Consider the following 17107-nt stretch of genomic DNA (forward strand, 5'->3'; position numbering starts at 1 on the left):
TGTCTCATACCTCTGTCTGTCTGTCTCTCTAGCATCTTCCTACCAATCTACTCTAATATCTTCTCGCTCATCTGTAAGTAATTGATCATCTCTCTGTCTATTTCCAGCCTAGACATGACTGTTGTTGTTGTTTTGCACTACATTTCTATCAGCCTGTCTGGCTGCCCATGTAGCGATAGATGCGGCGTGATGTGCGATTGTGTCGCTGCCCAATAAACACAGGCATATTCACACCCCATTGGTGCAATTACCTGTCCGTGACTTGGTGCCGTGAGTGTGCGGCTCCCCCTCCCCCAGCCCCGGTACCCACCCCCCCAGCCCCTGCACCAAAGCCCACAGATACAGAGGGGCAGCGGCGGAACAGGTAGGTGCCAATGGGGCGGACCTGGGTCGGGCCGGGGGGGGGCCGCCAGGTGGAGGGGAGGGCCGAGCATCGTGTCAGCCAGACTGGGCACCTCATACACTTGGTACAGCCCTCCTGCCCTGTGTGAGACATTGGCAGCCCTCCGGCCGTGAGCAGGTACCGCACCTACACACGCACTGTATTCTATAGAGAATCGCACCTTGCGCATCGCCTAGCGCCTCCTCCCCTTCCCTACTGTCACCCCGCTATCATCCTACTGTCACCCCGCTATCATCCTACTGTCACCCCACTATCATCCTACTGTCACCCCACTATCATGCTACTGTCACCCTACTGTCACCCCACTATCATCCTACTGTCACCCTACTGTCACCCTACTGTCACCCCACTATCATCCTACTGTCACCCTACTGTCACCCCACTATCATCCTACTGTCACCCCACTATCATCCTACTGTCACCCCACTATCATCCTACTGTCACCCTACTGTCACCCTGCTGTCACCCCACTATCATCCTACTGTCACCCTACTGTCACCCCACTATCATCCTACTGTCACCCTGCTGTCACCCCACTATCATCCTACTGTCACCCTACTGTCACCCCACTATCATCCTACTGTCACCCCACTATCATCCTACTGTCACCCCACTATCATCCTACTGTCACCCTGCTGTCACCCTGCTGTCACCCCACTATCATCCTACTGTCACCCTACTGTCACCCCACTATCATCCTACTGTCACCCCACTATCATCCTACTGTCACCCCACTATCATCCTACTGTCACCCTACTGTCACCCTGCTGTCACCCCACTATCATCCTACTGTCACCCTACTGTCACCCCACTATCATCCTACTGTCACCCTGCTGTCACCCCGCTATCATCCTACTGTCACCCTACTGTCACCCCGCTATCATCCTACTGTCACCCCACTATCATCCTACTGTCACCCTACTGTCACCCCGCTATCATCCTACTGTCACCCCACTATCATCCTACTGTCACCCTACTGTCACCCCACTATCATCCTACTGTCACCCTGCTGTCACCCTGCATCCCTGTCTGGGGGCACCTACCTGTGCTCCTACCTCGGTGACTTGTACCCCACTATTATTATCCCTCAGGCTCTGGGCTGCCCTTAGCGATATAGGGCCCTAGGGAATAATATGCTTTCTGGGGCCCCATCAATTATATATATACAGGCTTAGCCTATCTGTGGGTGCTGTGGGTGCTTAGCCTATCTGTGGGTGCTTAGCCTATCTGTGGGTGCTGTGGGTAGAGCTGGAGGCTCCCTGGCACACTATGGCAGATCCCTTGATTAATGGGCTAATATCCTGGGTGATGACGTTTTTATTTTCAAATCATACTTTTTTTTTCTGGGGGGGGGGGGTGCAAATGTTTTACACATATGTCATTACTGAGCGCATGCAATAGGGTTGCTGCTGGCCTTTCCCTATGGAAACCTTGGGAAGGCTATGGATTTGGGCTGCAGCACCCTACATGGTACATGGGGCAATTTAAAAAGAAAATGTCAAACCGGGGCTATCAGGCCCTGGAGATGGCACTGCCCCAATGTCAGTAAGGGGTACATGGGAGGGGGTTGCACTCAGCTAAGCAAAACCTTCCCTTGTTTCCCTCCTCCTTTGCCATCAGTAAAATACTTGACTTTTTTTTTATTTAAGGAATACTGTCATGGGGAAACATGTTTTTTTCGAAACGCATCAGTTAATAGAGCTTCTTCCGCAGAATCCTGCAATGTAATGTTTTTCCCATGGGGCTAGCCTTATTCTTCATTTCCCAGGGTGCCACAGCCATGTGACCTGTGCTCTGATAAACTTCAGTCACACTTTACTGCTGCGCTGCAAGTTGGAGTGATATCCCCCCCCCCCCAGCACCCGATCAGCAGAACAATGGGAAGGGAGCAAGATAGCAGCTCCCAGTAGGTATCAGAATAGCACTCAATAGTAAGAAATCCAAGTCCGGCTTGGGACTCCTCCAGTTACATGGGAGTAGGAGAAACAATAGGTTAGCTGAAAGCAGTTCTAATGTGTAGCGCTGGCTGAAAGCTCAGACTCAGGCACAATGCACTGAGATGGCGCCTACACACCAATATTACAGCTACAAATACATTTGTTGGTTCAAGAATAAAAGTTTAAAAGGCAGAGGGAATTATTTGCTATGTAAACAGTGTCATTTAGAAATAAAAAAGTATACTGTAAAAATTATGACAGTGTCCCTTTAAAGGGCAACCATTATTATTATTATAATATACAAAGCACGCATATACCTCATATACAGGCAGTCGGTGACCTCCGCCTGCTCTATGTATCTTCCTTACAGTTATGCAGGAGAGAGGATCTAAATGCTGTAATTATTATCTATACAGGTCACTGTGCTCAGATTCCACTCCTAATTCTGCTTGAGAACTGTATTATTTATCTTGCTTGGCAGTGAAGGGGTTAAAGCCCCTCCTTTAGCTTCTCCTAATATCACTGGGTACCTAAGCGTGTTCCTGTGGTTACTCGCTGCCCCCATAGGACACCCTGATGTCCCCATAGCAATTGGTTGCCATGTGTGTTGTACGTTTATATTTAACCCCTTAGTTTCCTAAAGGCTGGCGTCTGGCTGTCCCATTAGGTTGGCCGCGCTTGCACTCAGACATTGTGGCATCAAACTGTGGGTGTTTGGGTGCCCGAGCAGCATGTGAGTGGGTGACAGGAATACGCTGACAGCACAGCTTGAAAACTGTTAAAATCAAGTCATTATCACTAATTCCTGAAATTGAAACATGAGCTGCTAACGAGGCAACCTCGTTATATCACACAGTGTGGCGCAGTGGGTGAGAACACGCGTTGCAAGGGGGGGGGCGAGTCTCTCGGTTTCTAAGACGGATGTCTCAGGCAGATGGCACACAGGGCATTTTCTCACCTTTGCTGGCAGTGAAGCGCCCCAGGTTGGCACTTGGCGGTAATTGCTTGACTCTAAGGATCTGAGTTGTTACCACTGGAGTCTGTGATGAGGGAAATTTAAGTGTTTCACCAGCCTCTTGAGTTAGTAATCCAACTGTACCAATTTGCCCTATGTGCCATACAGGCCCAGACTGGCAATCTGTGGGTTCTGGCAAATGCCAGAGGGGCTGCTGTAAGATGCCACAGACAGTCACTATTTATTGGGCTGGGGGGGCTGTTTGTGCCTCTGGGTACTGGGAATGCCAGGGGGGCTGTAAGGAGCCACAGACAGTCACTATTTATTGGGCTGGGGGGGCTGTTTGTGCCTCTGGGTACTGGGAATGCCAGGGGGGCTGTAAGGTGCCACAGACAGTCACTATTTATTGGGCTGGTGGGGGGGCTGTTTGTGCCTCTGGGTACTGGAATGCCAGGGGGGCTGTAAGGTGCCACAGACACTCACTATTTATTGGGCTGGGGGGCTGTTTGTGCCTCTGGGTACTGGGAATGCCAGGGGGGCTGTAAGATGCCATAGACACTCACTATTTATTGGGCTGGGGGGGCTGTTTGTGCCTCTGGGTACTGGGAATGCCAGGGGGGCTGTAAGATGCCACAGACAGTCACTATTTATTGGGCTGGGGGGGCTGTTTGTGCCTCTGGGTACTGGGAATGCCAGGGGGGCTGTAAGGTGCCATAGACACTCACTATTTATTGGGCTGGGGGGGGCTGTTTGTGCCTCTGGGTACTGGGAATGCCAGGGGGGCTGTAAGGTGCCACAGACAGTCACTATTTATTGGGCTGGGGGGGGCTGTTTGTGCCTCTGGGTACTGGGAATGCCAGGGGGGCTGTAAGGTGCCACAGACACTCACTGTTTATTGGGCTGGGGGGGCTGTTTGGGCCTCTGGGTACTGGGAATGCCAGGGGGGCTGTAAGGTGCCACAGACAGTCACTATTTATTGGGCTGGGGGGGCTGTTTGTGCCTCTGGGTACTGGGAATGCCAGGGGGGCTGTAAGGTGCCACAGAAACTCACTATTTATTGGGCTGCTGGGGGCTGTTTGTGCCTCTGGGTACTTGAAATGCCTGGGCCTATATTGAATCCCAGTCCGGGCCTGATGCCATAGCTATAAAATGGGAGCCCCCCTGCAGGTCTGGACTAGAATTCAAAATAGACCCTGGCATTTCAAGTACCCAGAGACCCAAACAGCCCCCCCAGCCCAATAAACAGTGACTGTCTATGGCATCTTACAACAGCCCCTCTGGCATTTGCCTGAACCCACAGATTGCCAGTCCGGGCCTGTACCCCTGAGATAGTTGGGCTGATGGAGGCACCCATGGTACAAGTTTGTAGCAGCAGTAAAAAATAATATTGGAGACAGCACCCAAGCCTGGATTTTTGTAAATGTCGCAATAGTCTGTGTTACCCCTGAAACCTGTTATCCAGAAAGCTCTGACACAGGGCAGCGCCCACCCACAGAGACCCAGTGAAACAATCAATCCTTTCCGCTTGCCTTTTCTCACTAATAACGAGGTAATTATCGTAATGAATCCAGCACTATCCCTGCGAATGTCACTACACCCTGCCCAACGGGCGACCAGAGGAAATGTCAGTTGCCAGCTCTCCCACTGCACAGAATCAAAGGCATTAGATGTTGAGCAGGGAGCAGCGTGGGGCGAGCAGCCTGTGATCTGTGCCCGGGTATCTGCTGCTGTGTAGCTCTCACTGGCGCTGGCAGGGAGACATGGGCACATATACACAGGCCAGTTACAGCCGACCCTGTTTGGTGCAAAGCTGGACCATGTTGTATTGGCGCCCAAGGCCCAGCACCAGGCCTGGACTGGGATTCCAAACACAGAGTACACAGAGGCCCAAACAGCCCCCCACCAGCCCAATAAATAGTAAGTGTCTATGGCATCTTACAGCAGCCCCTCTGGCATTTGCCTGAACCCACAGATTGCCAGTCCAAGGCTGTCCAGCACCCACCAAAACTGCCCCCGGTACTAACTCATCCTCGTCCCTACCAGTTACTCACTCGTGCCGATCTTCCCATTGGTTGCACCCTATGACCCACTGCACCCTATTCTTGCACCTATGTAACCTGCCCTAGCTCTAGCCCTGGTTGTGTAAATATGATAGGAATTAGGCAAAAATGTGTATAAATGTAAGTACTTGTTGTATCTAAAAAGAGCTGTAGAAGACAATGGGGCACTATAGATAATAATAATAATATTAGCCCAAGCATAATTAGAGATGCGCAGATGTTAATAGTGGCTGCATTATTCATCTGATAATATATAACACTGGCAGATTACGGTGCAGTTGCAGCACGCTAATATTACACTGTAATTATACATCAAAATGGCAGATAATTGCTGTGTTTCTAATAAATCTAAAATTGCAGCGCCAACTGATGGCAAGTCCAAATGGCCGCAGTCAGCAGAAAATGAAGCTACTGAGCAGAGGGAAGTCTTCTGATGTTGCTCTGCTTACAGCCGACCAGAAAAAAAACATCAGGTGACTCTTCTCTGCTCACTAACTGAATGTTCTGCCTACTATGTCGGCTCAGCTGAACTAAACAGAAGGTGGCACTGTATTAGCTGGGTAACATTTGCAGATTGGCCTATTTATGGAGGACCTCTGAAGAGCCTGCCCGGCTAATATCTAATATTCTGTTGGGATGAGGAGGTAGGCATAACATGGAAAGATCCCATGTTTGGCCAGCTTAATGTCTCTAGTTCTCCCCCTAAGTTTTTTTTCCTAGTTTTTAAGATAATAGCAGATTTTAAACTGCTAAAATAATGTATTTGAAACAGCAAATCCATCTGCTGGACATTTAGGAAGACTGAAACTTAATTTAGAGAGAAAAGGAGGTTGTCTTGTGTCTTGTGAAATCTTGTGAGGTTGCTGTGTTTAGAAAGTAGAGCTAGAGAGCCCGAGTAAGTAACTCATTTGTGTCCCATAGCTCCCTATAATAGATACAAAAGCAAGAATATCCTCCAATGAGAATTGCCCTACTTATTTTCTATCAGCCTGGATTGAGATAATGCTGAATACAAGTGCCTGTCTGAGCCAAATCTGAACCCTTAATGTGATGAGTGTTTGTGGGAAGGAAAAGAAAATGGCAGAGGTGCTGGTGGGCTTTGGGGGTGGAGCCTAAAGGAACAAGAAAGAATTTGTCGAGCTTTGCCAAGGGCGGGATGAGGGTGGGGCTTGCCTTGGGCACGCGTTTCTATTGGCCCAATGCTGTAAACACCTAAAGGCACTGCATCTGGCATTGGGCCTGATATTTGAATACAAGGTGATCAGATCTCCCTATGTTAGACAGCAGCAAGGCCACTGGTGGGCAGGATCCTAGTGGGTCGAGTTGTGTATTGTGGTGGGCATGGGAATGCCAAGAAGGAGTCTTTAGACTACAGTTTATATGGCTTTTAAAACCATATATAAATCCATGTGTAATATATCATCCACCTCCCCCAACGACATATTCCAAGGACTCGTTAAGAGAAAAGCGATTGGGTTTTTTTCACGCATTAGACCTGTGCTTGTTCTCTTGATGAATGAACGCTGATCTCAGATCAATAGCTGCTTTAACCATAACCAGAGACAAAAATATGTTTATTTCCATTCTCATTCTTAAAGGGAAAGTAAACCTTCCCCAAAACGACTGCTTTGGTGCCACTATATCTTCGAATTAGGCGTTCACTGGTGTCTGGTCTGTATGAACATCCTTGCTAATAGCTAAAGTGGATGTAAACCTTTCTTCTTCAGTGTTGAAAAGTGCAAAGTTTTACACATTGGTAGAAATAATATAAATGCAAGTTATACACTAAATGGTAGTGAGTTGGGGGGATCTGGGGTTTTTGTAGCTAACAAGTTGTCATTCTGTGGCTACTAAAGCAAATAAAAAATGCTGTCTTGTATAATATGGGGTGCCGTTTGTCCAATGCACATTTTGCCTACAAAAATACATTCTATATACAAAAAACAATCCCCAATACACAGAATTAAAGTGTGGATAAAGATATACAGGTATTTCTAAATCAATTTTGTGCACAAAAGCATATTATTATATTACAAACTGCATTCTGTAAATTTTAACAAGCATTCTATCTCACATCCATACAACAAAACCAGTTATGTGTAAAGTTACTTACAGAATGAATTATGTAAAACAAGATTTCAACAAAATATATAATGGTGCAACTGAATAGCATATTCCACCTTCCAGAATCATACTTTTTGTCATGAAAATCTAGCTTGGAATATACTAGTCAGTTACACCATTATATATTTTGTCAAAGTGAGACAGAATGCTTGTTAAAATTTACAGAATGGAGTTTGTAATATAATAATATCCTTTTGTGCATAAAATTGATTTTATTCTCAGAAATATGTCTTTTGTATATTTGTTACCAGTGTATATGGCCACACATTCATTCTGTGTACTGGGGATTGTTCTTTGTATACAGAATGTATTTTTGGAAATGTAGTCTCGACAAACGGCACCCGGCATTGACTCAAGGGAGGAAAACCTAATTTTGCCTCTTTATAGGTCTCAGTGCAGTTTTGGGCTCCAGTCCTTAAGAAGGATATTAATGAGCTGGAGAGAGTGCAGAGACTGCAACTAAACTGGTAAAGGGGATGGAAGATTTAAGCTATGAGGTGAGACTGTCGAGGTTGGGGTTGTTTTCTCTGGAAAAGAGGTGCTTGCGAGGGGACATGATTACTCTGTACAAGTACATTAGAGGGGATTATAGGCAGATGGGGGGGGGTTCTTTTTTCACATGAAAAACTAAACTAAAATCTACAGTTAGTATTGGTGTTTGTATATATAGTTTATGTATGTGAGTGGATAGATAGGTCAGTATGGGTCTGTATGTGAGTGGATAGATATGTCAGTTTGGGTCTGTATGTGAGTGGATAGATAGGTCAGTATGGGTCTGTATGTGAGTGGATAGATAGGTCAGTGTGGGTCTGTATGTGAGTGGATAGATAGGTCAGTATGGGTCTGTATGTGAGTGTATAGATAGGTCAGTATGGGTCTGTATGTGAGTGGATAGATAGGTCAGTGTGGGTCTGTATGTGAGTGTATAGATAGGTCAGTGTGGGTCTGTATGTGAGTGGATAGATAGGTCAGTATGGGAATGTATGTGAGGGGATAGATGGGTCAGTGTGGGTCTGTATGTGAGTGGATAGATAGGTCAGTATGGGTCTGTATGTGAGTGGATAGATAGGTCAGTGTGGGTCTGTATGTGAGTGGATAGATAGGTCAGTATGGGTCTGTATGTGAGTGGATAGATAGGTCAGTGTGGGTCTGTATGTGAGTGTATAGGTCAGTGTGGGTCTGTATGTGAGTGGATAGATAGGTCAGTATGGGTCTGTATGTGAGTGGATAGATAGGTCAGTGTGGGTCTGTATGTGAGTGGATAGATAGGTCAGTATGGGTCTGTATGTGAGTGTATAGATAGGTCAGTATGGGTCTGTATGTGAGTGGATAGATAGGTCAGTGTGGGTCTGTATGTGAGTGGATAGATAGGTCAGTATGGGAATGTATGTGAGGGGATAGATGGGTCAGTGTGGGTCTGTATGTGAGTGGATAGATAGGTCAGTATGGGTCTGTATGTGAGTGGATAGATAGGTCAGTATGGGTCTGTATGTGAGTGGATAGATAGGTCAGTGTGGGTCTGTATGTGAGTGGATAGATAGGTCAGTATGGGTCTGTATGTGAGGGGATAGATAGGTCAGTGTGGGTCTGTATGTGAGTGGATAGATAGGTCAGTGTGGGTCTGTATGTGAGTGTATAGATAGGTCAGTGTGGGTCTGTATGTGAGTGGATAGATAGGTCAGTGTGGGTCTGTATGTGAGTGGATAGATAGGTCAGTATGGGTCTGTATGTGAGTGGATAGGTCAGTGTGGGTCTGTATGTGAGTGGATAGGTCAGTATGGGTCTGTATGTGAGTGGATAGGTCAGTGTGGGTCTGTATGTGAGTGGATAGGTCAGTGTGGGTCTGTATGTGAGTGGATAGGTCAGTGTGGGTCTGTATGTGAGTGGATAGGTCAGTGTGGGTCTGTATGTGAGGGGATAGATAGGTCAGTGTGGGTCTGTATGTGAGTGGATAGATAGGTCAGTGTGGGTCTGTATGTGAGTGTATAGATAGGTCAGTGTGGGTCTGTATGTGAGTGGATAGATAGGTCAGTATGGGTCTGTATGTGAGTGTATAGATAGGTCAGTATGGGTCTGTATGTGAGTGGATAGATAGGTCAGTGTGGGTCTGTATGTGAGTGTATAGATAGGTCAGTGTGGGTCTGTATGTGAGTGGATAGATAGGTCAGTATGGGAATGTATGTGAGGGGATAGATGGGTCAGTGTGGGTCTGTATGTGAGTGGATAGATAGGTCAGTATGGGTCTGTATGTGAGTGGATAGATAGGTCAGTGTGGGTCTGTATGTGAGTGGATAGATAGGTCAGTATGGGTCTGTATGTGAGTGGATAGATAGGTCAGTGTGGGTCTGTATGTGAGTGTATAGGTCAGTGTGGGTCTGTATGTGAGTGGATAGATAGGTCAGTATGGGTCTGTATGTGAGTGGATAGATAGGTCAGTGTGGGTCTGTATGTGAGTGGATAGATAGGTCAGTATGGGTCTGTATGTGAGTGTATAGATAGGTCAGTATGGGTCTGTATGTGAGTGGATAGATAGGTCAGTGTGGGTCTGTATGTGAGTGTATAGATAGGTCAGTGTGGGTCTGTATGTGAGTGGATAGATAGGTCAGTATGGGAATGTATGTGAGGGGATAGATGGGTCAGTGTGGGTCTGTATGTGAGTGGATAGATAGGTCAGTATGGGTCTGTATGTGAGTGGATAGATAGGTCAGTATGGGTCTGTATGTGAGTGGATAGATAGGTCAGTGTGGGTCTGTATGTGAGTGGATAGATAGGTCAGTATGGGTCTGTATGTGAGGGGATAGATAGGTCAGTGTGGGTCTGTATGTGAGTGGATAGATAGGTCAGTGTGGGTCTGTATGTGAGTGTATAGATAGGTCAGTGTGGGTCTGTATGTGAGTGGATAGATAGGTCAGTGTGGGTCTGTATGTGAGTGGATAGATAGGTCAGTATGGGTCTGTATGTGAGTGGATAGGTCAGTGTGGGTCTGTATGTGAGTGGATAGGTCAGTATGGGTCTGTATGTGAGTGGATAGGTCAGTGTGGGTCTGTATGTGAGTGGATAGGTCAGTATGGGTCTGTATGTGAGGGGATAGATAGGTCAGTGTGGGTCTGTATGTGAGTGGATAGATAGGTCAGTATGGGTCTGTATGTGAGGGGATAGATAGGTCAGTGTGGGTCTGTATGTGAGTGGATAGATAGGTCAGTATGGGTCTGTATGTGAGTGGATAGATAGGTCAGTATGGGTCTGTATGTGAGTGGATAGATAGGTCAGTATGGGTCTGTATGTGAGTGGATAGATAGGTCAGTATGGGTCTGTATGTGAGTGGATAGATAGGTCAGTATGGGTCTGTATGTGAGGGGATAGATAGGTCAGTGTGGGTCTGTATGTGAGTGGATAGATAGGTCAGTATGGGTCTGTATGTGAGTGGATAGATAGGTCAGTGTGGGTCTGTATGTGAGTGGATAGATAGGTCAGTGTGGGTCTGTATGTGAGGGGATAGATAGGTCAGTGTGGGTCTGTATGTGAGTGGATAGATAGGTCAGTATGGGTCTGTATGTGAGGGGATAGATAGGTCAGTGTGGGTCTGTATGTGAGTGGATAGATAGGTCAGTATGGGTCTGTATGTGAGTGGATAGATAGGTCAGTGTGGGTCTGTATGTGAGTGGATAGATAGGTCAGTATGGGTCTGTATGTGAGTGGATAGATAGGTCAGTGTGGGTCTGTATGGGTCTGTATGTGAGTGGATAGATAGGTCAGTGTGGGTCTGTATGTGAGGGGATAGATAGGTCAGTGTGGGTCTGTATGTGAGGGGATAGATAGGTCAGTGTGGGTCTGTATGTGAGTGGATAGATAGGTCAGTATGGGTCTGTATGTGAGTGGATAGATAGGTCAGTATGGGTCTGTATGTGAGGGGATAGATAGGTCAGTGTGGGTCTGTATGTGAGTGGATAGGTCAGTGTGGGTCTGTATGTGAGTGGATAGATAGGTCAGTGTGAGTCTGTATGTGAGTGGATAGATAGGTCAGTATGGGTCTGTATGTGAGTGGATAGATAGGTCAGTGTGACCCACACTGACCTATCTATCCACTCACATACAGACCCATACTGACCTATCCATACACTCACATACAGACCCACACTGACCTATCTATCCACTCACATACAGACCCACACTGACCTATCTATCCCCTCACATACAGACCCATACTGACCTATCTATCCACTCACATACAGACCCACGCTGACCTATCTATCCATTCACATACAGACCCACACTGACCTATCTATCCACTCACATACAGACCCACACTGACCTATCTATCCATTCACATACAGACCCATACTGACCTATCTATCCACTCACATACAGACCCACGCTGACCTATCTATCCATTCACATACAGACCCACACTGACCTATCTATCCCCTCACATACAGACCCACACTGACCTATCTATCCACTCACATACAGACCCATACTGACCTATCTATCCACTCACATACAGACCCATACTGACCTATCTATCCACTCACATACAGACCCATACTGACCTATCTATACACTCACATACAGACCCACACTGACCTATCTATCCACTCACATACAGACCCATACTGACCTATCCACTCACATACAGACCCATACTGACCTATCTATCCACTCACATACAGACCCACACTGACCTATCTATACACTCACATACAGACCCACACTGACCTATCTATACACTCACATACAGACCCATACTGACCTATCTATACACTCACATACAAACCCACACTGACCTATCTATCCTATCAGTATAGGTGTGTGTGTGCTGGGTTTACTTGGAAGGGTTGAACTTGATAGACTCTGGTCTATGGACTATGGTCTTTTTTCAACCCTATGTAACTATGTAACATCAGACATAATTATAGATGCAAAATGTTTATTCAATCAGAATCATCCCTATTCACTATACACTATAATCAAGGGTGTATTCAGACCTGTTCAGGTGCTCTGTGCTAAAGCAACTTGTCTTATTATGGTTCCAGCTCCTGGAACACAGAACAGGCAGGGCTTGCAAGGGTTGTTTTTTTTAATGTTGAAGAACTACATCTCCCAGCATGCTTCACCTGCCATAATATCTTGGAGAATGTTTGGAATTTTAGTCCAGTAACATCTGGCTGAACAGAGAACATAAATCTTCTGTACATCATTGCCAGAGCATTAAATGGGCTGCTTGCCCTGAGGATGGCAAAAGTTTAACCTGGCTGTTGCTTTAAGAATTGCAGCTTCCAGTGTGGCTTAACCCCTTATAACTGCTTGGAGTCCAGCAACATCAGGGTGTAGCACTGCTGCTGGGAAAGGTTTATTTCCCCTTTAAGCATATAAATAACCATAAATACCACCCAACTGGTCATCAATGGGTAGAACGTTTGTTTTCATGCATGTATTTTCCTTGTTGGAAGGGAAAGGGGCCAACCTGCTTGTTGCCTTGGATACAACCCTCCCTCTGTGCTCATTCCATTTCTCCCCCCCCCCCACCCCCGTCCGGGGATTTAAGTGACAAATGATGCCTTTGATCGCTTTAAGTGGAGTAGATGCCTTCACGCTATAAATGATTTCATTTTAGGAAGAGATTGTCTCGTGCTGCTGCTGCTCTGCGGTTCTGCGGTTCTGCTGCCAGTCGGATCAGGGAGATGGAAGAGAGGAAATTTAGAGATAAATGTGAGTATGGGAGAGGTTGGGATATACAAATGTCAGCCCTTAGCCACTCTTAAATATCATTTGCAGATCATCAATGGTCATTAGTTGTATAATTATTGTACTGAATGTTGGGCAAGAATAGGAGGTAGGCGTGAAATGCGTTGATCCTGATGCCACCATTGTGCTCCTGAAGGGACAGGAGGATATACAGGAGGGAGGATAATGCAAGTAAATGGCTAGTTTGGCTGCCAGACAGGTGTATAAATCTGCAATAGGAGAAACTTACATGCCATCTTATTGGCTATCATTCAGGGAATATACAAACATATAAAATATTCACCCAACGACGGGGTGTAATGCTGCGTTAGACAGGCATCTGCCTGATTAGATTGAGCCGACACATTTGTCATGCAGCTCATTAGCCATTCAGCTGCACAATTGCTGGTGTGTCTTGTGGCCACTTAAATTGATTGATTTGGCTGATCAGTTTCTGACGCAGTCTCTAAAGTTGATTGGTCTAAATGGGATAAAACGACTGGCTAATTGGGTGGGTGTGGGCTGTTATTGACTGATATTCAGTAAATTGCAAGGCTGACCAATAAAAATGCAACAGATGTGGCCGCCTGTGTGCATTGCTTAGTATCGGCCTGTGGTGTCTGGAGCCCAGGGGGGGCCACCACTTCAAGGTCCCATCACCCCTTTAAGTGTTTTTATAACTGTAAATACCATCCAGCCCATAAGGGACAATACACAAAAGAAAGATTGCAAAATGAGCAGATTGACCAATAACTGGATCCTCGTAAGGGTCCACTGTGTTGTCCCAGCCTCTTGTGTAGGGGCAGGGGTTAAGCCTGAGGGGTCATGACAGGCCTCCCAAACTGGAGAGCTGCTGAACAAAAAGCTAAAGAATGACAACCAATTGCAAATTGCATAAAAATTGTCTACATAACACTAAAAGTGAATTTAAGGGTAAATAAGCCCTTGTGACGTCTCAGAATTCTGTATGTTTTTCATACAAAAGGAGGAGGAGCTTGATCACAGGGCTTTCCTAATAATAAAAGTGGTGGGTTGGGTTTTATCATACACAGGCCGATTGTAGCTGCCGATATCGCTCCCTTGGACTGATTCAGCAGCTTATCGGCCCATGTAGGGGAAACAACAACTGGCCGACCGATATCTGGACGATTTCAGGCAGATCGGGCAGGTTAAAAAATTCAGTCGGATCAGGAAATGTATCAATGAGCCGATGCAGTCCGTGATCCGACTGAATTTTTTAACCTGCAGCTACAATCGGCCCGTGTATGATAAAACCCAACAATGCCACCACTTTTAAAAAATTCAGTCGGCTCGTTGATGCGGTCCCCGAACCGACAGCGCCTATTCCAGTCATTATAATTCAATCATTTGGCCCCAGGGCCAAAAGACCGAATTAGCCTAAATTCACCTGATATCGCCCACCCGTAGATGGGGCTATTGGGAGAAGATCCGCTCGCTTGGCGACCTCACCAGGCGAGCGGATCTTAATGTGTATGGGCACCTTTAGTGTCTTCATGGTGCTTACTTGTCTCTTTTCTCTTCTATAGCCACAATGTTTTCCCCAAGCCTCGTGACTCTTCTTGGACTACTGGGCCATCTGTTGCTGAATTGCCCTACTGCTCTTGGAACAGACTTCCGTTCTGCTTTCTCAGTTGCCCGCACCAGCAGCATGGAAGGGGGCCCAGAAATGGTCATCAGCTTTGACAAGGTCTATGTGAACATCGGTGGCGATTTCGACCCCAAAACCGGAACATTCAGGTGCAGGATCCCAGGGGCGTATTACTTCTCCTTCACCGTTGGCAAGTTCCCCAAGAAGAACCTTTCAGTCATGCTAATGAAGAATAAGAACGAGGTCCAGGTTATTGTTTACGATGAGCATCACCACAAAGAGAGGAAAGTAGCAAGTCAGAGCGCCATGCTGCAACTGGACTATGGGGACACTGTTTGGCTTCGGCTTCACGGAGACCCAAAATATGCCATCTACAGCAACATTGGGCCTTACACAACTTTCAATGGATATCTCATTTATCCAGATGTGTCCTCCACCTACCAGAGTACTAATGACCCTTACGCATTGCAGAACTATGGTGGAGTCCAGTCATTGAAAGGGCCGGTTTCAGAGACCACCAAAGGCGGCCACATGTCTGCCGACCAGCCCTCAATAAACACAGATCCCAGGTCCGCATTCTCCGTTGCCCGCACTGAAAGCATCGTCGGAACCGAAGACAGTAAGACCGAACATCAAGCCATCACTTTTGACACCGAGTTTGTAAACATTGGGAAAGACTTTAACTTGTCTTCTGGGGAATTTTACTGCAGGGTAGCAGGGGCCTATTACTTTGCCTTCACCATCGGAAAAATGCCCTACAAGACGATGTCGGTCAAGCTGATGAAGAACCAGAACGAAGTGCAAGCCATGATTTATGATGACAGCGATTCCAAGAAGCGAGAGATGCAGAGTCAGAGCATGATGCTCTCACTCCATCCTGGAGACACGGTCTGGCTCTACAGCCACAGCGACGAAGGGTACGGGGCCTACAGCAACCACGGGAAATATATCACTTTCACTGGGTTTCTTGTGTACCCGGAAATGACTCCCAAACAGCATGTGCCTGCCACCAATCAGAAATTAGAAGAGATCTGAGCAGAACTAAAAGTGATTTCTATTCCCCAGTGTGGGAGACGTAGGCCTGCACTCTCGTCCTTGTCCGTTGAGCACGTTGTACATATCTTTGTCTCTGTCTCGAACTCTGCATGCCGGTTGTACTGGGTGGGACTTCAAAGGACCAGTCACCCAAAGATGAGGAAAATAAGCGTGGAATGGGACTTTTTCAGAAGTACATTATTGCGGGGTGGACAGTTGGGGGGCAGGGTTACTGACACCATGTAAAGCTGAAGCAATACTGGTTGGTGGGTGGTTTGATGGGGATGTGGCAAATTTTATATGAAAAATGTGGCATCTCCTTTTAGTCAGCAATAAACAGGAGGTCAATGCAAAACAAATGTATGAAGGCGATACCCCTCATTTATAGATCGACCAAAATGATACACATCTTTCAGAAAGACTTTATGGTGTTATGGTTCCCTGGATACCTGGGATGGCATCAACATAGGAGTACAGAAAGTCCATCATAAGAATTAGGCAAAAGGAGTTCCATGACTATTTATCTATATATATATATATATATATATATATATATATATATATATATATATATATATATATAGAAAAAGGCTGAGGCACACACTTATAGGGATAACAACCTGGGTGCAAATCAGATAAACAATGTAAATATGTAAAAAATGCTGATGCACACCAGGAAAATTTTATCAAAAAAAAGATACTTAGATCTAAATAAACTACTGTATATACTCGAGTATAAGCCTAGTTTTTCAGCACCCAAAATGTGCTGAAAAAGTCACCCTCGGCTTATACTCGAGTCGGGTCCCATGGGTCCCTCCAGACTAGCACCCCTCTCCTTTGTGTGCAAATTAGGCCCCCCGCAACCAGACCCTCCAGTGCCCTGGCCCGCTCTCAAATTCATCTTCATCTACCATCCTCACCTGTCCCATTCTGCAATAGACATTGCACTTTATTTTCTATATAAACTATATATAGTTTTGAAGGATTTTAACTCTTTGTGTTTTAGCTTGGTTGCTGATTGAGCTAAGTTATCATTGTTGATACCATATTGTTTTTGTTGACCCTCTTCTCCACATACAGAGCTTATTTACTGTTTTTCTTTGAATTAAATATTTAGTGTAATTTTATTGGTATTTATTTTGATTATTGAAACTTAGCAGTAGCTGCTGCTTTTCCCACCCTAGGCTTATACTCGAGTTAATAAGTTTTTCCAGTTTTCTTAGGTAAAATTAGGTACCTCGGCTTATATTCGGATCGGCT

At 46.1% G+C, this 17107-nt stretch overlaps 1 protein-coding gene across 3 annotated transcripts; it reads left to right on the forward strand.

Moving 5' to 3' along the window:
• The first annotated feature begins 332 nt into the window (after positions 1-332).
• Positions 333-16974, forward strand: c1qtnf4 (C1q and TNF related 4). 3 transcript variants are annotated; one of them, XM_012961005.3, is made up of 3 exons: positions 333-364; positions 13094-13188; positions 14751-16974. In XM_012961005.3, the coding sequence occupies exons 2-3, from the start codon at positions 13161-13163 to the stop codon at positions 15845-15847; spliced, it is 1125 nt and encodes a 374-aa protein (XP_012816459.1). In that variant the 5' UTR covers positions 333-364; positions 13094-13160; the 3' UTR covers positions 15848-16974.
• The last annotated feature ends 133 nt before the right edge of the window (positions 16975-17107 follow it).

The sequence above is a fragment of the Xenopus tropicalis genome, chromosome 4, assembly GCF_000004195.4.
Source record: "Xenopus tropicalis strain Nigerian chromosome 4, UCB_Xtro_10.0, whole genome shotgun sequence".
NCBI classification, from domain to species: Eukaryota; Metazoa; Chordata; class Amphibia; order Anura; family Pipidae; genus Xenopus; species Xenopus tropicalis.

Bases quoted from the DNA above. Each gene is read 5' to 3' on its own strand.
- c1qtnf4 (XM_012961005.3), top strand. From the start codon at position 13,161: ATGGAAGAGAGGAAATTTAGAGATAAAT. The intron at 13,189-14,750 runs GTGAGTATGGGA...TCTCTTCTATAG, and splicing joins GAGGAAATTTAGAGATAAAT to CCACAATGTTTTCCCCAAGC.